At 46.6% G+C, this 20,747-nt stretch overlaps 7 protein-coding genes across 8 annotated transcripts; 4 read left to right on the forward strand and 3 right to left on the reverse strand.

Annotated features, from left to right (window-relative positions):
- Positions 1-231: 231 nt before the first annotated feature.
- On the forward strand, positions 232-3,991 carry FOXG_04672 (uncharacterized protein). Its single transcript, XM_018382701.1, has one exon. It carries the CDS (start codon positions 345-347, stop codon positions 3,882-3,884), a length of 3,540 nt encoding a protein of 1,179 aa, XP_018239468.1. The 5' UTR covers positions 232-344; the 3' UTR covers positions 3,885-3,991.
- On the reverse strand, positions 3,919-4,258 carry FOXG_18876 (uncharacterized protein; the record flags this gene model as incomplete). Its single annotated transcript, XM_018399018.1, has 2 exons — positions 3,919-3,942; positions 4,001-4,258. The coding sequence occupies 2 exons, from the start codon at positions 4,256-4,258 to the stop codon at positions 3,919-3,921; spliced, it is 282 nt and encodes a 93-aa protein (XP_018239469.1).
- Positions 4,259-6,134: 1,876 nt separating this feature from the next.
- FOXG_04673 (uncharacterized protein) lies at positions 6,135-6,963 on the forward strand (the record flags this gene model as incomplete). The annotated part of the gene is made up of 4 exons (XM_018382702.1): positions 6,135-6,422; positions 6,483-6,668; positions 6,721-6,800; positions 6,867-6,963. The coding sequence occupies 4 exons, from the start codon at positions 6,135-6,137 to the stop codon at positions 6,961-6,963; spliced, it is 651 nt and encodes a 216-aa protein (XP_018239470.1).
- A 1,841-nt stretch (positions 6,964-8,804) lies between these two features.
- On the forward strand, positions 8,805-12,009 carry FOXG_04674 (uncharacterized protein; the record flags this gene model as incomplete). The annotated part of the gene is made up of 4 exons (XM_018382703.1): positions 8,805-9,502; positions 9,588-10,480; positions 10,536-10,818; positions 10,881-12,009. The coding sequence occupies 4 exons, from the start codon at positions 8,805-8,807 to the stop codon at positions 12,007-12,009; spliced, it is 3,003 nt and encodes a 1,000-aa protein (XP_018239471.1).
- A 614-nt stretch (positions 12,010-12,623) lies between these two features.
- On the reverse strand, positions 12,624-14,366 carry FOXG_04675 (uncharacterized protein; the record flags this gene model as incomplete). Its single annotated transcript, XM_018382704.1, has 2 exons — positions 13,653-14,366; positions 12,624-13,592 (listed from the first exon to the last, which is right to left on the reverse strand). Exons 1-2 carry the CDS (start codon positions 13,659-13,661, stop codon positions 12,624-12,626), a joined length of 978 nt encoding a protein of 325 aa, XP_018239472.1. The 5' UTR covers positions 13,662-14,366.
- Positions 14,367-15,195: 829 nt separating this feature from the next.
- Positions 15,196-16,940, forward strand: FOXG_04676 (succinyl-CoA synthetase alpha subunit). Its single transcript, XM_018382705.1, has 5 exons — positions 15,196-15,450; positions 15,504-15,520; positions 15,583-15,699; positions 15,765-16,143; positions 16,236-16,940. Exons 1-5 carry the CDS (start codon positions 15,288-15,290, stop codon positions 16,655-16,657), a joined length of 1,098 nt encoding a protein of 365 aa, XP_018239473.1. The 5' UTR covers positions 15,196-15,287; the 3' UTR covers positions 16,658-16,940.
- On the reverse strand, positions 16,901-18,591 carry FOXG_04677 (uncharacterized protein; the record flags this gene model as incomplete). Of its 2 annotated transcripts, XM_018382707.1 has the most annotated exons (6): positions 18,401-18,591; positions 18,277-18,345; positions 17,612-18,217; positions 17,214-17,555; positions 17,036-17,157; positions 16,901-16,987 (listed from the first exon to the last, which is right to left on the reverse strand). In XM_018382707.1, exons 3-6 carry the CDS (start codon positions 18,099-18,101, stop codon positions 16,901-16,903), a joined length of 1,041 nt encoding a protein of 346 aa, XP_018239475.1. In that variant the 5' UTR covers positions 18,102-18,217; positions 18,277-18,345; positions 18,401-18,591. The 2 variants fall into 2 exon arrangements, with proteins under 2 accessions (XP_018239475.1, XP_018239474.1); XM_018382706.1 differs by having other exon boundaries at positions 18,277-18,591.
- Between the last annotated feature and the right edge of the window lie 2,156 nt (positions 18,592-20,747).

Raw genomic sequence — 20,747 nt, forward strand, 5'->3', positions numbered from 1 at the left:
AATCGCGGCTGGCTTCAGGGGTTTCGCAAGCTATAACCAATGAACGCCATTAATTGTTACCCACTAGCAGCTTGGAGAAAGCGTTAATTATAGCCGGCGTCAGCACTAATGCAAATGGGATTAGGGCTGTACCTGGGTCACTGTAACTCCAATCACATCAACCCTGTGCAGCAATGGAAGGGCATATTCCGATCGACGAAGTTTTGCCAGCATACAGTTGATATATAGAATGCTTTCTGCGTGACTCTTTGATTCAGCTTTCATTTGCCATAGGCTCGGAGTTTCTTTTATACTCTAGTTTGGTATAGTCCTTCCTTTTTTCTCGGTCATTCGTTTACGCCAAGATGCGTGCCACGTTCTTTGCCCTGGCGGCGCTGCCATTCTGTGCAATTGCTCAAGACCCGGTTCCCGAAGCTGCGCCTGCTACTACCACTACTACTTCCGAAGCTTTCATTCCACCAGTGATTGATACGTCTACCGACATTCCTGTTGGCGTCAACCCTACCTCTACCGATGCGATCGTCGTTCCCCAGTCGACCTCGGAAGCAATTCAGGAGAACCCTGAGCCAACTACACAACCTGCTCCTGTCGTTCAGGATACAACGACTTCCCAAGATATTGTCCAGGCTCCTACTTCCGAGGAGCCACCTCCTGTCCTAGACACTACGACAGGTCCTGTTCCTGTCATTGACACCACTCAGCCCATTACACAAGAGGGTACGACTCAACCCAATGTTCAAGACACGACCACTGGACAGCCTATTATCGAGGACACAACCTCGCAACAGGTACCTCCTGTCCAGGACACAACAACGGAGCTGCCGCTTCCAGTTGACCCTACCACCACGTGGCTTCCTGTAGTGGATACCACCAACCAGCCCATCATCCAGACCCCTGGTTCCTCACAAGAACCTATTGGCCAGGACACCACCACGGACGTGCAGTTGCCCGTTGTGCCTACAACAACATCGAACGCTGTTCCTGGTGTAACCACCGAGACCAACAACCCTCTGCCAGATACCACAACTCAACAACAGCCAGCCATTGAAAGCACCACCACTGGTCTCCCACCTGCTGAGACTACCACTGCGCAGGTGCCTGTACAGGACACTACAACAACAGCCGCTGAGCAGCCTGCTCAGACCACTACACAGGACCAAAAGCCTGAGCCTACCACCGAGGAGCCCAAGCCCACCAGTAAGGATGACGGCGAGCCTGTCATCACCCAGCCCCCAGCCCAAACAACCGTAGCTCCTGAGGTCGCTACATCTAGCGTTTCCTCCGTCTCCTCGCAGGTCGCCGCTCTGATCCCCATCATCAACAAGTGGACCGAAGACCCCGAGTCTCTCACCGATGAGACTAACAAGGAGGTCGAGGACACCCATGACGACATCATCGCTGTTATTGTGTCTTTGGGCGGCAAGCCCGATGTTGGCTGCAACAAGAAGAGAGGCCTGCTTGGACCTATTGGTGACATCATCAACAAGCTCGCTTGTATGGCTCAGGACCTTACCAACATCTCGGGCAGCATCATTGCTGGTAACGTGCCTGCCGTCACCAGTGTTGTTCCTCAAGTACAGAGCCAGAACGATGACCTGACTGAGGAGGATGAGGAGAATCAGAGCCAGGAGGAACAGAGCAAAGAAGAGTCTACCAAGCAAGAGGAGACGACCAAGAAGGAGTCCACTACAGAGGCTCCTACAACCACCGAAGCACCCACTTCAACGGAGGAGTCAACTACCACTGAAGCTACCACCACGACTACCGGGCTGCCGCAACCTTGTGGCGCTGACACTTGCGGTGGTGGTAGCGGCGGCGGTTCTTGTCCTATTGGGTCTGGAGGATCAAAAGGAGGACAGATGGGCAGCGTGGCTGGTAACATTAACTGCAATGACCTCTCCACAACTACTATCGACGGACCTCTCCCTACGGATCCCTCCAAGCCCGTTGACTTTGGTGACGACCCCTTCACTGCTCCTACTGCTAGGTCCGAGTCTGCATCCCCGCCTTCTAAGCGTGACATGGAGCTAGTGGCTCGAGCGTTCAACGATGACATGTCTCCCAACCCTTTCTACGTCGCCTCCCTCACCCCCCTTTGGGTGGATCAGACTGGAGCCACAGCTGGACACTGGTTCGGCGCTCCTCCTTTCGCTGGTAAAGGTTCTGCAGGCGTCAACGGTATCTATGGCTGTACCTCCGTCATTGTCGTTTCTGACTTGGGTGTCTATGTGTCTCATATCTGGGAGAACCCCGTCTTCATCGACAGCAACTGGAACCCCACGCCTGACGACGAATTCCAGGCCACTACTTTCAATGCCCTTCGTGACGGCACGACCAATGGCAATGCCGAAAGCATTGCTGGTTATGTTGGTACAGACCAAGTCCCCGGTGTCCTGCATTCCATGTTTCATCCCAGGGTTTTCGTCGTCACTCCCTTCACCAACGACCTTGAGCGTAGCCTCGGCGTGACCACCACTTTCCGCTACGAGGATCGTGCAAACTACCTGGCGACTGCAGTCTCTGGTATTATTCCTGGATCTGATTCGACCGTTCTCGGTTACACGCGTACCGGCCGTACAGAATCTACCGAGCAGTATGGAACGTGGGGTCGCGCTATTGTTGAGTATGATATGCTTGAGGAGATCGTCTTTGGCTCGGATGGCGACATGACGGGCCAGTTTATGGGTCGATGGAGACTCTGGGTCGAGGACCAGCTTGTCACTTCACACAAGTTCCTCGTCTTCCCTGATCCTATTGACCTCCCTGAGACTACACCTGCTGCTACACCTGCTGCTGGTCTCCAGAAGCGTGCCGAGGACGAAGCGGCCAGCAAGTGCTTGGTCCGTGGTGGCTCCACTGGTGCCACCTCAGCCGGCCCCTCTTCTACAGACAATGCTGCTACTACGGCCGATGCAACTTCCACTGCCGAGACGTCAGCAGCCCCTACTACAGATGAAAAGACTGCTGAGACTACTGGAATAACCACTGCCGAAGAGAAGACCACCGAGGCTGCCGGAACAACCACTAGCGAGGACAAGACTGCTGAGGCTACAACCACACAGTCTGACGCTGTCTTGTCAACATCTACACCAAGCACTTTCATAACCACTACCAGAGCCTCATCCGACGCCATCACATCCGGTGTGACGACTGATGCAGCGACAACTAGCGAGGAAGTCCGCACCTACTACCCTTGCGTGATCTTCGGCGGACCTCGCGTCGACAAGCCATACTGTCAATGTAGCACCACAGTCTCTGGCAAGCAATACGTCACTTCAGCCTCTCTGATCGACAACAGCTGCGAGGACTACACCTCATATCCTTCACCAGTTGTCCCCGTAACCGAGGCCCCAGCTACCCAAGCCCCAGTGCAGACTCCCTTCACTGAGACCAACGACGGCACCGTCTTGGTCTACTCAGCCTACACGCTTGAGTACTTTATGGCTTATACTATCCACGTCACAGCGACACGTGGCTATGGTGTACCATCAACTGTTTCCACGCCTTTACCTACTCAAACTGCTGTTGATAACGACGGCAGCGGCCAGTGTGGAACAGCCGATAGCCTGTCAAAGAAGGGCTTGGGTGAGGCTTGTGATAGGGCTATCAACGAGTTTGATGCCGATACTGTGTACAAGGGTTACACGACGCGATATAGTCGGTCCAATAAGGGCATCCTGATGGCTGCCTCGTTTGGTCAAGCTGCTTGTATTGCCAAGTTTGAATGTGATGACTATGGTATTGGAATGAAGGGCAGTGATATCATTGCAGCTCGCGAGAACGCGAAGGAGAACGATGGTATTTGGATTTGTGGACATATACGCCTGTCCAACTCATGCAGTGTCGTTATGGACTACTGCACAAACTGTAACAACAGCGGTTAGGCTTTTATCTCTAGGATAACTTATCACATTTAGACTATTTCTCTTCGTATATCAATGTCTGTTTCTCAACAATCTTTCTAGCTACTCGTCTCCTGGGCCAACTGGAATTAGCTTACACATCTCTTCTCAGCGGCTTTCTTTTCCTGATGCACGATCTTGCCTTGCTGGATGTCACCCCAAGCCCCGCCACCAGGTGTATCAATAACGAACCAGTCGCCCGCCTCAACTTTGAAGTCCTTGCAGCCGCCAACTCGACACCATCGGATCACTTCACCAGCCTTGACAATGTAGTTCACACCCGACTTTCCATTTTCGCCACCCTTTATTTTATATGGCCTGGTCACCCACCTCTCACTAATAACAGAACAGCCCATATCTCGACCAAACTCATAAACCTAACGGATGCCGTTACTACCATTCCACTAGCCATTGTCACCAGAGTCATCCTATCTACTGAACTCAAGCAGGACTATAGGATATGACTTTTCTACAATCTCTGGATTGCAAATCTTCATATTAGTTATATAAATATACAGGCCATTTATGCCGTGCTCTGAATTGATTGATCTGTTGAAATACCGTATTTGGTGTGAATTGACTGAATTGATTGATATATCTAATTGTTAATCTGATCTGACGGCAGCCCTGCTGAGAGGGACATCTGTCTCGCCATCGGCTGACATTTGCGAAGGGGTCCAGGTGAAGACAATTGCGGACTGGTAGGTGGGACAACGATTTCAAAAGCAGCTGCCGAGATGGTTAGCATTTGAAGGTGATGAATTGTTCCAAGATAGACCTTATCGCGGGATACGTGCAAAAGATGGCGTTCTTAGCTTCAGCGGAGAGAACCTAAATGCTTCATGTCTTGGGGATTCTGGCAGCACCGTCGGCCAAGCCCAGCACAAACCACAACATTTTGTCACTAGCCGGTTTCGATTGGGCCATTCCCCCTTGAAATTTATCCCGTCTTTCTCTAGGCATTCGACTGGGCGAGATTCAACAGCGACGGACATGCTAGCACGAGGCAGCCAACTTCGGCAACAAGGGTATGGTTTGAATATATTGCAATAGACTATCCCGGCTATTACGTGCCGAACTGAGCGGACGGCGCTGCCAGAATTCTTGAAGCCTAGTTCGATTAGGCTTGCACCAATAACCCCGTAGAAGCTGCCATCATTCCGTTCGCGTATCCTGTGCCAAGTTCAATAACTGGACAGCGCCCGGTCAGAGACTCGCTTGCAGTCCTATCATAAAGGAAGGCATGCCAAAAGTCCCTGAATTCACACAAATTCAAACAAAGCTGACCCTGAACCATTAAAACTCCGGTCACAGCTGCTGGAAGTCAGGCACGACGATCACGAGCACTCACTGCACCACAAACACCTTTTTGATACGTAATTACCCATCGCAAAGAGCCTCTAAGCGCCGAGTCAAAGGATACGAAGTCTTCTTGCTAGATAATGACCATCTCCTTGGATCGATACCCTTGGCATGGGCCTGACACTGAGGCAGAGGGCTAAGAGTCAGGCACAGGCCACAGAGATATCTTCATGGTGGTTAACGATAAATCCGCAAGCAGGGTTGACGGCAATTGAGTCGTTAAGACAGGTATTTCGACAATTTGGCGGATTTTTATATAGGAAAAGCAGTATAAGATGTCATTGAGATGTAGACTCTAGCTTCATTTTCGAAAAGTCCCTCCTTAAAGCGTCCTTTTTCACCTCCTCGTTATTAGAAGGCAAATAACTTTACAAAAGCTTATTCCGTAAGCGGCCAGAGGCGGTCAGAATCTTTATGAAGATACTCGGTTTTGCAGTACAAGACGACCGATGTGCTAATTTTGCTTGCTAGAATGTCGTCTCTAATAATGAGATTCAATTTGGCCAGGTTTCATACCCAGGACCCCAAAATCTAGTTCGGTTTTGCCCAGTCAACAGCAGTGGAAAGGCAGTGGGTTGTCAGTCTGCAAGCTTGAGTAGGGTGCGACCCCAACGTTAAGCGTCAACCTTTAACCAGCCTCTGAGTCACGGTGACGTTGCTGAAAGTTACACATCGCCCTTTGAATCAGCTAAGCGAAATCATCTGATCATACCAGGTATTGGCCTTCATCATGTACTTATATCAGGCTGTGGTAGTTAAGATAGCAGTCCGCTGTTTCGTCTTGAGTGGAACAAATCTTTCGTATCAACTATCAACTAATAACCTGGCTACTTACTACCCATTATTAAAGAGGTTTCAATTAACCCGAGGATGGCGAATAGTGGCAGTGGACACAAGGCCGCCTCCGTAATCCTGCGACTTCTGGAGCTCGCCTGCGGTGCGATCGTACTGGGTCTCCTGGGCCGGTTCTGCTACCTTATCAATGAGACTAGTGGTGTCAGTGTCGATGGACGAATTATCTACGCTATGGTCGTAGCAGGGATGACTATCGTCTATTCGATAGTAGTCTTTGCACCAATTGATGTTCTTTTCATGGCTTTTCCATTCGACTTCATCCTCTTTATTATGTGGTTGATCGCTTTTTGCTTGCTCGAAACGGTAAGAACACCCTGATGCTCTCTTGTTAGACGGTAACTTAATACTTTTGGGTTATAATAGAGAACGAGGGGCAATTTCTGCCGTGCAGGGTGGTACTATAATTATTGGGGCTATTATTGGGGACGCTTCTGGAGGGTTGGGCCGGTGGGCACGGTCAACATCAATGGAACCGGATGTTCGCAGTGGCGGACCGTTGTCGCCTTTTCGATCATCGCCTGGGTGCTTCATTTCATCAGTGGTTTTCTTGTAAGACACCGCCTCCCTTGGACTGGTGGCCCAGACGCTAATAAGAAAACAGGGCATATACGTCTGTACCGAATATATCCAGTACGACGAGAAAGTGAACTCGGCCAAACAGCAGATGAGAAAATTGTCGCAGTGAGTGGAATCGAAGCCTAGAACCATAATAGCATTTGCTAAAATTTGCATCTTATCAATGTTTAGCAGCAGTCATCCTGCCAATGGCCAGAACAGGGAATCTACTGCAACGAGAGCCGCCGAGGACGGAGTCAGTCCCACACAGCCTCGTTCGGAGGTTTAATACGTTGATGGATTATTTCACGGGGTTCGAGACAGCTGAGAAGTAGGTGTAACCCATTGGCTTCGCTATCCAGATTGAGAAATTGAGGCAAAGGCTGGTGTATATATGCCTCTGTCGATTGTTTAATATCTGCAATAAGCCTCCCCGTTATGCAAGAAAGGTCACTAGTGGCTATCTTTAAGTTAAACGTCGACGTTGATGCAGAAATGACAAGTGGAACTGACTGTCACAGAGCTACACTTCATTAGTAAACGAGATATGTAAAAGTAGCATCTAACAATAAGGGTATAGATTTATCCTCGCTTAAACTTTAAAGCACCAGCTGCGTAATTCGGTAACTGCCAGGTAGCGACGTTCATGTTAGCTTAGGTCAACATTTTCCGATGGCTTGTAAGCAAGCAGTCTTGATGATGTGTCAGGCGAAGCCACTTACGCTGACCAGCAACCCATAACCCAATCCTACACTATGAATGACAGGAGTGCATAATGAGAAACGCGCGGTGCAGCTTGTTTGTAATAAGATCCGTCACTCCCGAAACACTGGCAATTGAAGAAGATTTCTTGGAGGGCTGCAGCACCTTACACTTTGTGTATGCCTCAATGGTGGAGAGATTGTTCAGACTAACCAGCCATCTCCGACTCCAAGTTGAACGATGCAGCTAAAACTCTCAGTATCATTCTTAAGCAAACATAGATTAGTAATTATCTTTTATCTTTTCCCCCTCTTTCTCTTTTTTTTTCCCAAGTTATTAGCAACCCTTGGTGCGGTAGAGGCGATTTTAGGCAACGCTGATTACAATTTCCTCACGAAATACGGTTATGTAGTTATAAATGCTTCGAACTTTTAGGTGTTAAGAAACAGCCTGCGGTAGCGCAGTGTGAGTAGGTATGGGCTTATCGACTAACGTATAGTTACCCAGGTGACCCTTTGACGTCACGATGACGCAGCCGCCTCCCGCACCAATATTGGGCTCCTGCGCGTCTCGCCGATTCTACCCTACAGTTAGCCTTACCGAAGTTGTTCTCGAGTGTGCGCCAAACATACCGAATTTATGCCTCCTACACGTACATTAATAAAGAAACTCTATCCTCAGATCTCGGTTTGTTGGGGGTGGAAAGTTCCATGCTCCTGGTGAACAGATTGACACTGCCTCCTCCTAGGCTAGTCACCCAGCCATGGAGGATTGGCGTTGAACAACACAAACAGGAAGTCCCTTTCACCATTAGGAGATGTTGAATGACAGCATTGGCCAACACTATTCTACCGTCGACGTCTACATGGCATCGTCTTAAAATGGAATCTTGTGGGCCCAACCTACATCTAATCAGAATGACGAACTTGGATATTTATCAACTTGCTTGCGCGCCTATGCCGGCCTCACGGCTCCCAATACGAGCACCTAAATATCTCAACCCATGGCGAACCTACAAAAGCTAAGAAATGGGTCCCTGAGCCAGGCTCCGGAAGAACAGGAACCCGCCGCTGTCGAGGACGATGAGGAGGAACATCCGAGGCGAAAGCCCACCATATCGAAATACCTTATGGATAAGGTCTGGATAAATGCCGCCACGTTGGGCCTAATGTTCAAGTCAGAAGCCAATTCACCTTCTTCTTCTTCATCTAATGCTTTCTGTACTAATGTATTCATGCTCTGCGCAGAGGTTCCATTCCTCCTATCATTGGCATATCGATGTACCAATCGACACAAATATCCTCTTACTTCACGACGACGGGCTATTTAATTCCGATAATTTCAGTCCTTGGCGTCGCGATCCTGCCGCGTGACAGATTTATTCAGAATCTCATCTTGGACCTCCTTGCGATCTGCGCTGGCTCGGCTATGTCTCTCCTCGTCCTCTGGTCCTCTGTCCAGGCACGTATTCATACCTCTCCTTCCACGTCCCAGACTACGACAGCAGCCCTACCGCCGTATAATTCGTCTCAGTCAGCCGTCTGCGCAGTATGGCTCTTCGCCAATATCTGGTTTGCGAACTTTATGCGGGCGAAGCTGCCTAGTTTCAGCCTGCCTGTGGTAATTTATAGCATCTTGATCAACAATAGCACGACTTCTGGGCCCAGGTTTGCCACGACTCAAGCAGTGGAGGCCTTCGTCAAAGAGCAGCTTCTAGCGATGCTATTTGGAATGGCAATAGCAACAGGGGTGTCACTCTTCATCTTTCCTATTAGTAGTCGCATGATAGTGATCGGTCAGTTCAGAGGCTTCATTTGCCTACTAAGAAAGGTAGTCAGCCTACAAAAGGAATATCTGGCGACATTAGCAAAAGACGACATTTTTGACAATCAAACGAGGAATGCCGAAGAGCGAGAATCCTGGCAGGAGAAGAAGAAGCGGAAGTCCAGGAGGGTGGAGAAGGAGAAGGAGAAGGATGAGGGCATGGCTGAGGCGAAAGCAGCCAAGCGTCTAGCAGATACAACCCATACAGCAAGAGTCTTGACGGGCAAGATCCATGATAATATGACATTTGCCAAGAGAGATATGGCTTGGGGAAAGCTTGACACGAAAGATCTCGGCGAGATGTTCACACTAATTCGAAACGTCGCGATTTCAATGCGAGTTTTCTATCCCTCAATTCTGGCTAGAAACTTGGCTGACTTGCAGTAGAGTGGCGATAAGTTCACTTGCAGATATTCTCCACCGAATCGCCGAACGTCGAAGGCGGAATGTCGTTAAGGAGACACTAGAGGAGAGCGCGGCAGAAGGAAATTGGGAGAAACAATTGTGGAATGATATGAAACAACTGCACACGCCATTCCAGACTTTTGTGGAAGCAATCGACCAAGGGCTTGAACATACTGGCATCTGCTTGGAAATTCTCCCGAAACCAAAGGTCACCAGGAAGTCAACAAGCATCGGATCGGATGATGTCGAGGCGCATGGAGATGCGGTAAACCCAGGTGACCAGTATTTTGGTAGCCTTGTGAATAAGAAAGTCCAAAAATTCAATTCGGAAAATGGAGATACCACTCAGGCCTGGGTTAGGGATGAAGCCAGCAACGCCATACCAAGGAACCAGGCGCAACTTTACGTGATCTTATACATACAACAGCTGATGCATGTGGCTGGGGACGCCCTCCAAGACCTCGTCGCCTTCGCAGATAAGAAAATCGAGGATGGCACAATGAAACACAAACGCTTAATCTTCCCAACCGAACAGCGGCTATTGAAATGGTTGATGAGTGTCTTCAAAGGTCAGGACTCGAGCGTAAAGCAGAACCAGGATATCCTGGAGACGAATAATATTGATTACGGAGATAGCTTGAACCCTAAGAAGGACCTAGAGCATCTTCCTGCTACTAATATCTGGCAGCACTTTGGGAACTGGCTTCGTAGGATCCTGTTACTGTTAGGATCTAAGGAGTCCCACTTCGGCTTTCGAGTGGCCGCTGCTACGATGACAGTCGGTATCCTGGCATTCTTAGAGCAAACCCACCAATTCTTTCAGGATCAGAGGCTAGATTGGGCAATGATTACTATCGCTCTAGGGATGACGATTAGTAAGTCCCTGCGGCCTTTTGTAGTTTGACTCGGATGGTTACTTACTCTCAATAGCTTCTGGCCAGTCGATTTTTGGCTTTTTCTGTCGAATCGGAGGCACATGTCTAGCTATGGTTTTCTCACTCATTATCTGGTATGCCGTTGACCAGAAGACCCCTGGCGTTATTGTTCTCCTTTGGTTTTTCATCTTCATTGAGTATTACTTTTTTAAATTTCCCCGGTTTCTTACAGCCGTTATGATTACCATTATTACTCAAATTGTTATTATCGGTTACGAGTTACAGGTAAGACAGCTTGGCGAAGCGGTAGCAACCCAGTCAGGACAGCCATATTACCCGTGAGTCCTACCTGTCTTTCTCCTTTTATCTACGTCATCACAGGCTAATATAATAGGTAAAGAACCTATCTTCTGGCTCCGTATCGGCTCGCTGTTGTCGCATCGGGCTGTCTAATTGCGTTCTTCTGGACAATATTCCCTTCTCCTCTAACAGATCGGACATCGCTTCGACAGGATTTGTCCGCGACTATATACCTTCTCGCTCAATATTTCAGCGTCATACTTTCGACTGTGCAATCGCAGCTTGAAGGGACAGCAGGCGATATCGATTCAGAAACATCGCCTGCTTACCACCTTTCAAAAGCTCGGCGTAAGATTTTCGGCAAGGTTATGCGTCTCATGTCTTCTATCGAGTCTCACATTATGTGGCAGCGGTGGGAGCCCAACCTAGGCGGCCGTTTTCCCGTTGAGACATACCAAGAGATCATCAAGCGTAGCGGGCGTATTATGAGTTATCTAACGCTTATGAGCTACGCCCTAACACATCCGCCGCAAATACATAAGACGGAGGACCCCGACGATAGGCAAGCTAGTTCATCGGATGCCGCCGCAGATGCGCATGATAGTAGCTGGTGGCCGGCGATCACAGAGGCCTTCTCGGGAGTAGAAGCGACTAACCATACTTTCCTGTCGACATTGGCCTTATTGTCAAACTCGATTCTTGCAGGCCAGAGCTTGCCACCCTTCATGCTTCTTCCTCAACCTTACAAGATGATGCCGAGGCTGATTCAGCTGCGTAAAGACGACAGGGCCACCGAGTCAGATCCAGATGACAATCCATCGCTTCCCCATCGAGACTTCTCACGCGGACGCGGAAACCCGGGTTTGACTACCGTCGATTTGCGCCAGGAAGCCCGAGATCACGCCGTGGAGAAACGCACCAAACGCGACCCTCAACCCCTGAGCAAACAAGCAGACGTGGCCGTCCCCGGAGATACCAAATCCTTGGGTGCAGCCTTGGATCAGTGTGGCTACGCAGAATTCGTCGCGATGCAGGTGTGTAGCACGCTTGTATGCGACGACCTTGAGGGGTTGGTGCGGGCGATGAGCGGGCTTGTAGGTGTCATGGATTTCAATTTTGGCGCTGGCCAAGGCGGCAGGGATAGTAGAGCCAGCGAGATGGTTGAAAAGCCGCTGGCCCGGTGCAGGACGACTCAGCTTATTGCCGCAATGAGTAAGAAGGCGGTTTAAGGCAAGGAGCGCCTCTGCTAAGGTTGAATTTATCAGACTGATTGGTAAGCTTATTAAAATTAATAATATTATAACCCTAGTAGTTTTATTATATATTCTTTATATCTTTTTTTAATTATTATACTTCTTATTAAAATAAATTAATATTAAGATCTTATAATTATAAATAATTTATTATAATTAATATTAATATACCTTAGTTATAATTAATCTTATAGTAGGCTTATTAATTCTTATTATTATTTATTAATATATAAATTATATTTATTAATCCTTTTATAAAACTTAGCTTATTAATTATTAATAAGCTTAATATATATTACTTAATTATTATAAATAGCCTATTTTAAAAATATATTATAAATATTATATTCTTTATACAAGCTATTAATAATAAGACTTTATTTTAATGTTATTTTAAGCCTTGTTTAGAATTCAGGGTATTATATAAGGAAATATATTAGGTGTTATAAACTAGGCAGTAGGGGGTAAAAGTGCTTTATTTAATAATTAATATAATAACTTTAAGTTAACTTAACTTTAGGAATAAAATATATAAAATCAGGATTATAATATTATTTACTTTTACTATAAATGTAATATATTTAAGCTAGCTAGGCTTGAACTCCATAGGCGCTAAGCTCTACTCTGTAGATCTTGTCTCGGCCAGCAATATACAGCCAATTATCCTTCCATTGCATGTTAACCGCAACGTCGCCCTCCGCAATTTTGATAATACCAAGGTGCTTCCCAGTTAAGTCAAAAACAGTCACTCCCCCAGTGATTCCCCCGTACACTCTACCCTCACGATCTAGTTTAATACCGTCCGGAAACCCAGCGTCAACATATGCAAAGACATCACCTCCCTTGACCGGTATTCCGTTTGACTGAGACAACTGGAACTCGTAGATTGTTCGTCCGCCTGCAGGGTTATCCGACGAGTTACCGCGGTTGGTGGCATACAGCTTGTCCTCTTCAAAGTTGAGTGCTAGTCCGTTAGGATTCGTGAAGGGTCCCCCGCCAGCACCGGAAACCATCCTCAGATCATTCGAGTTCATGTCCCATCGCCACAGGCCGTTAGCTAACTCTGGCTTGAGAGTGTCGTTGAAGTTGTCATAGCCGTAGTACCCGTCAGTGAAGTATGCTACGCCGTCTCGAGTGATGACCACGTCATTTGGACTGTTGAACCGGTGCCCATAAAAGTTGTTGAGAACGACCTCTGTCTTAAGGGTCAATGGATCCATACGGGTAATACCGCCAGGTACAGTATAGTTGCCCTCTTGTGCCCAGTAAATACCGCCTTTATGATAATAAGCCCCGTTGGGTACGGTCAATTGAGGCGAGGGGTACACTTTTTCAGTCGTTGGCGGAGTGTTGTTTAGGTTCACGCGCCATACCCATGGCATGGCATCGGCAGAAAAGCCAGTCTTGGGAGGATGTAGCTCTGCCATGAAGATGCAATTGCATTCTGGGGAGTAAACGGTGCCATCATGTACCATGCGCTTTGCAAAAGACGGGCCAGGCGGGAATTCGAAGATGGTTTCGACGTTTTTCTTAACTGTATGGTCTTTGACGCCAAGCAACTATACACAACGTCGAAGGTAAGCCAATCTGACGTCCATAGACAAATTTCACTCTCTTACCTTGTACATGTCTTTGTTGAGCACAATGAACGATGCATCTTTAAGGGCCTTTTTCAGGCTTGTAGCATTTTAGCTTGCGTCCCCGTCGAGTACGTCGGTCTGCCACCATGTTGTTGTCACATTTCGATTGAAGTCTTTAGCTGGGAAGACGTTCCTGTATGCGCTCCTAACTTCGACGATAGACGGCCCTCTCAAAGGCAATGACTCATCACTGTTGAGTCCAGTCGTGGCGGCAGCTGGCCGAGCCGCAACCTGACCGCTCAGCAAGGCGATGGTGCAAAGGCCGGTACAGAGAGAAGATAAAAGCATACTGAAAGATTTTTGAGGCAGGAGAAAAGAAAAGGCTTTACTGGATGTTGCTCCTTCTGGGGAGATTCTCTAACAGGCCCAAGCTGTTAATAATGTTTATATACCTTCCAGCAACCTTCAATTTACCCCGCAGGTGCTATATACTTGACCTCCCTATGGTGAAGCTTATCAAACTACCTCCACAAAGCCAAGAAACAAACTTGGTGGAAATGCCGACATGGCCAACACCAGGTCGTCAAGTCGGTGTACACGGCATTCTCCGAAATTATAAGGGTCTCGGTATTGCACCCGAGGGCGCTGTTGAGCAGGTGACATGCCGCCTGCCAGCTAAGGTAGGTAATATCAGGGTCGGGATGAATCCGAACAAACCGAGCAATTAACTCTTGCTCGGCATTCGCCCCGCTATTATCTTGCCCCAAACTTGCTAGATCCCTTTGAGGACCAGAAGGCACCACCAAGGAATTTTTATGGGGCTTGCCCGAGTATTGATTGGCTGCTGATTAATACGCCACAGCCACCAGCCTTCAGGTGGCAGAAGAGTAAGAGTTCAAGTTCTAATCTGCATATTGCAGTATTCAAGGTACTGTAATCTATACTAATTATATAGGTAAAAGGGGGTCCCCTTAATATAGACTATTGATTAGTTAGAGGCTTTATAAATACTTTCATAATGCCTTCTAGTCCTTAAAGGGATATGTAGAATTATTTCAAGATAGTTTAATACTGCTAGTGTTATTAAAAAGTAATACTTACTGCCTAATCTGATGGCTTAAATAGTACTTTCTCTATTTAAATAATTAAAAAAAAAAAGAAACCTACTGTTAAAACTTATTTACTTTACTTATATAAAAGTTAATTAAAATAAATAATTGCTTAAAAGATATTTTTTTAATTAATTATAAAAATAGATAAAAAAAGTATATAATTATAAATAGCCTAATACTAAGTTATAGCTTTATATATAAATAATATTAAAGTTAATTCCTTAATTTTATTTATTTATAAATATTTTAGGGTTAGCAGTGAGGGCATGGGCTAAGAGGCGCTTGTATAGAATAACCTTTCTTAGCTTACCGTTAGTCCGGTTTGGCCTCAAGGTTGCATGCGGGGTAAGAAGCCGAGAGCCGTCTCACCAGGGCTTGAAAGCATACAAACTTGTTGCTTACCCGAAATCACATGACCAAAAGCTCCAGTTAAATCATCATGACCATCGGCAATGCCTTGCTCTTTCACTTCGGTCCTGTAACATACTGTACTGTAGCTAGCATAGACCACCACTGACCTTAATTGCACCTCAATAAGACCATCCACCAGCTAACCTAAGCAATGGCAACTCGCCCAACATTGGCCGACGCTTGGCGACTATCTCGGACTCTCTTGCCTCATGGGAGCACCAAATATCTATCAACTTACATACCTAGGCATCAGGTCTACGACACCACCATTGCCAACTTGAACATTGGCAAGGATACTAAGGTGATCTACCAAGGTATGGACTCAATTTGTGTGACAGACAAGTAAAGACTGACCGTTGGTCTCCAGGGTTTACTGGTAAAGCCGTATGTATTCTAGACCTTGTTCCCCCAGCCCTTGAAGGTAACCGACTGAAATAATATAAAAGGCAACTCTTAATGCCAAAGATACCCTTGCATATGGAACTAATGTCGTTGGTGGTGTATCCCCAGGCAAAGGTGGCCAAGAGCATTTGGGTCTTCCTGTATTTAATACGGTCAGAGAGGTAAGTCTTCGACGCTGTACTCATCAAACATTGACAACGAGCGAAACTCATTAATCCTTCTATAGGCTATGGAACAGGTAAACCCCCATGCGACATCAGTCTTCGTACCAGCACAATTCGCCGCTGCTGCTATCATTGAAGCAATAGAGGCAGAAGTGCCTCTTGTGGTGACCGTGGCTGAGCACATACCTGTACATGACATACTGCGTGTCCATGATGTGCTAAAAACTCAATCTAAAACTCGCCTTGTTGGTCCCAACTGCCCCGGTATTATTGCTCCCGAGCAGTGCCGTATTGGCATTATGCCGTATAAGCAGTATAAGAAGGGCTCTATCGGTATAGTCTCGAAGAGCGGAACCCTAAGTTACGAAGCTGTGGGCTCAACATCGAAGGCTGGATTGGGTCAAAGCCTCGTTGTTGGTATGGGAGGAGATATGATGCCAGGTATGTCTAAGGTTATGATCATGATCTCGATTCTACCACCACCATGAACGAGGTTTTCTGGGTAAAGGATCCTGCTCACATTCAGGCTATAGGGACAACACTTGTGGACGCCCTTAAGCTGTTCTTTAATCATCCAGGAACAGAGGGCATCATTGCTATTGGTGAGATTGGTGGGGAGGCAGAACTCAGAGCTGCTGAAGCCATTAAGGACTACAGGAGAATCACGAGAAATCCAAAGCCAATCATAGCGATGGTTGCTGGTAAGACAGCCCCTGAAGGTAGAACCATGGGCCACGCCGGTGCACTTCTGCAATCAGGTGATATATCTGCTGAAGCCAAGGCGAAGGCTTTGGCAGATAGTGGAGCCATTGTAGTACCACATCCTGGGGTCATGGGACAGATTATGAACGAATTGCTTTCGTTATATACTAACAAAATCCCTGAAGGATCGGGTCAATTAGGTCCCGACATATCATTCCTTAACCTAGAACCGGAGCCACCAAGAGGGCACTAAGGGAATATACAAGCTGATTTGTAATCTGCAAATTCTACGAGGTTGGATAGTTGGTCTATACTGGCCATGGCTCCAGGTCTTGCTACTAAGCTGTCAGATTGGAAATGTTACCAGACAGAGTATGGGTATTAAGTAATTACACCCAATGATATATATGTTAATAATAGGAAGTTAGCTTTAAGAAACTTAGTTAAGTACTTCCATGACATAGCAAAATACAGTTTATGTAAAACCAAGGCCAAGTTATAAGGACTTAGAAAGCTGGACGGCCTTCTTTGCTGCCTCTCCAAACTCAGATTCAACATGGAATCCAAGATCGGCATCCTCCAGCTAGTAGAATATTAGCAAAGAACCTGCAAGCAGATAATAAAAACAAACAATTTTCAATCCTTCAGGTGAATTGGTCCCCTGTAACCGAACAACAAGCGGCACACGCAATGGTCCGAGCTCTTTGGTAGCACCAATAATGGATTCAGCGATCATATCGCATCTAATAATGCCTGGAACATGTCAGCTCGCACAAATTTAGGGTTAAGATGTAGCAACTCTCCCTTACCTCCATAGATATTAACGAGAATTACCTTGACCCGAGTATCCCGAAGAATAATCTCAAATGCCTTTTGTATAGTGTTCTTCGTAGCCTGACCTCCTGCATCGAGAAAGTTCGCGCTTGCACCACCGTGATAGGCAATCGCGTCATTAGTAGCCATAGCAAGACCTGCACCATTGACTACATTGCCAATATTACCATCCATCTTGATATATACCAGCCCATACGTTTGTGCCTCAATCTCCTCGGGAACCTCTGCTTGGATATCTCGCTGGGCGAACAGCTCGGGCTGCCGTCGCTGCGAAGCATCGTCAATCATAAATTTTGCGTCAAGACACTTGAAATTAGCTTCACCCGGTACGAGCTAGAGGGTTAATCTCCAGAAGTGTGGCGTCTTTGCTCACAAAGAGGTCCCAAAGACGGGTCAGGATAGCTCCAAGTTTTTCTGCTTCGGGCAGAATTCGCACCAACATCTGTACGGAGACGTTTCAGAAGATCTGGTGTGATGCCTTCAGCGTAGTCGAAGTGAAAGCTTCTCAAGCTACTGCTCTCGCCTTTTGCCGTTTCTTCAATGTCGACACCGCCACTTCTTGAGATAAGCACAACTGGGGAGTACCGTTCGCGATCCAGGGCTATGGCGAGATACCACTCCTCCTCGCATTCTTCGAACTCTGCCACCAGCACCTTTTCGACAAGGATCCCTGCTCCTGAAGTCTGCTTGGTTTTGAGGCGATGTCCCAACATCTGAGAGGATATCTGCTCGCCTTCTTCCGGGAGCTCTGCGATTCTAACACCGCCGTAGAATCCAGTGTCGAATGTTCCTTTGCCTCTGCCGCCCTTGAGAATTTGAGATTTGATGACGCATTTTCCACCTGCAAGACAGGTAGTCAGCATACCAGATTGGTTGATACCATGAAAAGAAAGGAGATAACTTTACCATATTGACGCATGATCTCCCGCACCTCGGCAGCCGTGGTTGCTACTTTTCCATTCTGCACTGGGATGCCGAACTTAGTAGATCAGCCTTTTTATCGCATACCTTTCTAGACAGGGAATGTCATAAACTTACCTCTCTCAACAGTTGTTTAGATTGATGCTCTTGCAGACTAAGACCTCGACGCTGATGTTTCATAGGGAACTGAGGAAGGTCAGCGAATTACAGAATAGCTTACATTACTGCCATGGATTCTCACTTTGGGCTGCCAAAGCTTTCGTGTAATGTGTCGTGCTGCCATTGTGAGAAAGAATGAGAATGTGGTTGAGTCAGGTCTCAGTAAATCAATTCCGCGAGCGACACGAATGATGTAACGAGAAGTGACCTTGCGGAAGTTTATGCCTCAAGAGGTTCAAGTCGCCATTACTCATGAATGACGCGGGCGGACGGAGGAAAGTCTTGTGGCTTGCAACACCTCCAACAGCGGATAAATCGTGGATAACATAAAAGGCTACAGTAGCCCGTCGGCTATACCGGCTCTCAGCTGCTCACCCCCGCAAACTTAAAAATAGCCCAACCGATTAATTTACTATTAGAGCACGAGCATTTCGGCTTTTACTGGCTTGTGCTAATTGGTTGAACTAATGTTATTCGGTTATTATTTATGCTTCTTTGTAAGAGTTCACTTATATTAGATCGATGGATGCGTTTTCGATCCATTGGGTTCAGTCATATTAAACTATTTACATGTTTTCATCTCCATGTCTTACCACGTTATTCACCATGAGACGAGATTCTCTCACTGTCCTGCCACATTCATGGAGCGTTGAATTACTGCTGTTTTGCCTAGCCGTACCCTGGAATATTGCCTGCTTTCTAACACCAGGTTTCAAATTTTTACAACTCCCAGTTCGGGCCAGTATCCGTCTTGCTGGCGCATCAGAACTCTTTCGTAAGAAACAGTGATTAATATCTTAGGCATTACTAGCCATTGACAAAGGGTGCGAAGGGAATGGACTATAGCACAAAAGTACAGGCAAGGCAGAAATAACAGGTTAGAACGATCTCGATAAAGGTATTATTTGCAATAAAAACAAAGTCAAGATATCTTGGTTGTACTATGGAATTTTTGCCCTATCAGGACGAAGAGTTAAATGTAAAAAAACTCGTAGTATACTTTGGTATATCTGTAGGAAGATAGGGCTAAATTTAAGGATTTACTACATCAGAAGTATTAAGTAAGGGCGGAAATACTTCCTATTAAGTTATTTTAACATATTTCATGCCTTAGAGCACTAATAACAATTATACTTTAAGAAATATCTATCTTTATAGGTCGTGTTTAATCTATAAATAAAAGAAATATATTAAAGGCTAAAGAGGATAGGAAAGGGTAGTTTATAGTAATGGAGTTTATATCTAATTGGAAACACTAGATATCTAAGAAGGTTAATATAGTAAATACTTGGAATACTTAGCACTTTGCATATATAGCTGTAATAGAGTTTGGAATGAAAATTATTATTAATAGTAAAGATGCGGCGTTCCCTTCTCTAGCTTGTATCTAAGTAACCAAAAGGCATTAAGCTAAAGTCCTGTAGGTTAGTGGTAGTTTAAAGCCGGGCCGCCAGAAACGGTAATCTGTATCTTAACTCTGACGCTCTGTAATATGGTCCGTAGGTCAAAGCAAGAACTGGAGGCTTATGACCTCCTCCGAGTTAACCAAGATTCTGAAAATAAGATCAGTGACATGCATTCATCTTATTCACGGGTCTACTGGATGAAGCAACTAATTGCACAGACGCATCAGGGGGGGCACTGAAGAGAAACGCCACTTACTGAAAGCCTCACTAGGGGGCTGAAGTTGTGAAGCGTTTCGTGCCAGTAGGGTTAAGAGACGATGCGATACTTCTACTTTATATTCGAGGCGTCCACACCACTACCCACTATTGTAATCTCACCTAATCTACAAGCAGAACTGAACTAACTTTACCGTGTCGCGCAGGCGGGCAGCATTGCTTTGACCTGTATTACGTATTTGCGCCACATGATATCTCTCCGTTGCTGGACGGCGTCTAAACCTGTACAAGCATCAGGTATTCGGATTAGCTTCGATAGTTCGATGAACCAGCCTATAGAGTAGCAGTGTGTCAGATACGCATAAAAGTAAGAACAAAGAACCTTGCAGCCTGGAATGGGTGACATGCTGCCGTAAAGGGAAAGACTGCACCAGAATCATGGTTGTTGAGCTAGGCCCCCTTCCAGCGCAACTCCTGCTCAGACTCACGTATTAATAGCGATATTGTCTTGGCATAAATTATGTGACCCGACAAAAATGGCTAACTCCCACTTTGTAGCAGTGAAATATTTCAGCCCGCATTGCGTCGACTCTGCCACGTTTTATATATGCGAAGGTTGCAATAACGAATTCATCGGATATTATCCGACCAAACCCTGCCGCGATAGCAGCGGCATCTGTCCCGATGGCCACCTGCAGATAGCCAGCTTCGCCGCTGACAAATCTGACGAGGCAAAACCAGAGCTGTGATAATACTCGAGGGTCAAGTGTCTAGTAGGTTTGCCCAGACACCGACCCGTCCTTTATG

This window comes from Fusarium oxysporum, chromosome 4, assembly GCF_000149955.1.
Source record: "Fusarium oxysporum f. sp. lycopersici 4287 chromosome 4, whole genome shotgun sequence".
In the NCBI taxonomy this organism is placed as follows: domain Eukaryota; kingdom Fungi; phylum Ascomycota; class Sordariomycetes; order Hypocreales; family Nectriaceae; genus Fusarium; species Fusarium oxysporum.

Bases quoted from the DNA above. Each gene is read 5' to 3' on its own strand.
- FOXG_04672 (XM_018382701.1), top strand. From the start codon at position 345: ATGCGTGCCACGTTCTTTGCCCTGGCGGCGCTGCCATTCTGTGCAATT.
- FOXG_04676 (XM_018382705.1), top strand. From the start codon at position 15,288: ATGGCAACTCGCCCAACATTGGCCGACGCTTGGCGACTATCTCGGACT. The intron at 15,700-15,764 runs GTAAGTCTTCGA...ATCCTTCTATAG, and splicing joins TATTTAATACGGTCAGAGAG to GCTATGGAACAGGTAAACCC. The intron at 16,144-16,235 runs GTATGTCTAAGG...TTCAGGCTATAG, and splicing joins GGGAGGAGATATGATGCCAG to GGACAACACTTGTGGACGCC.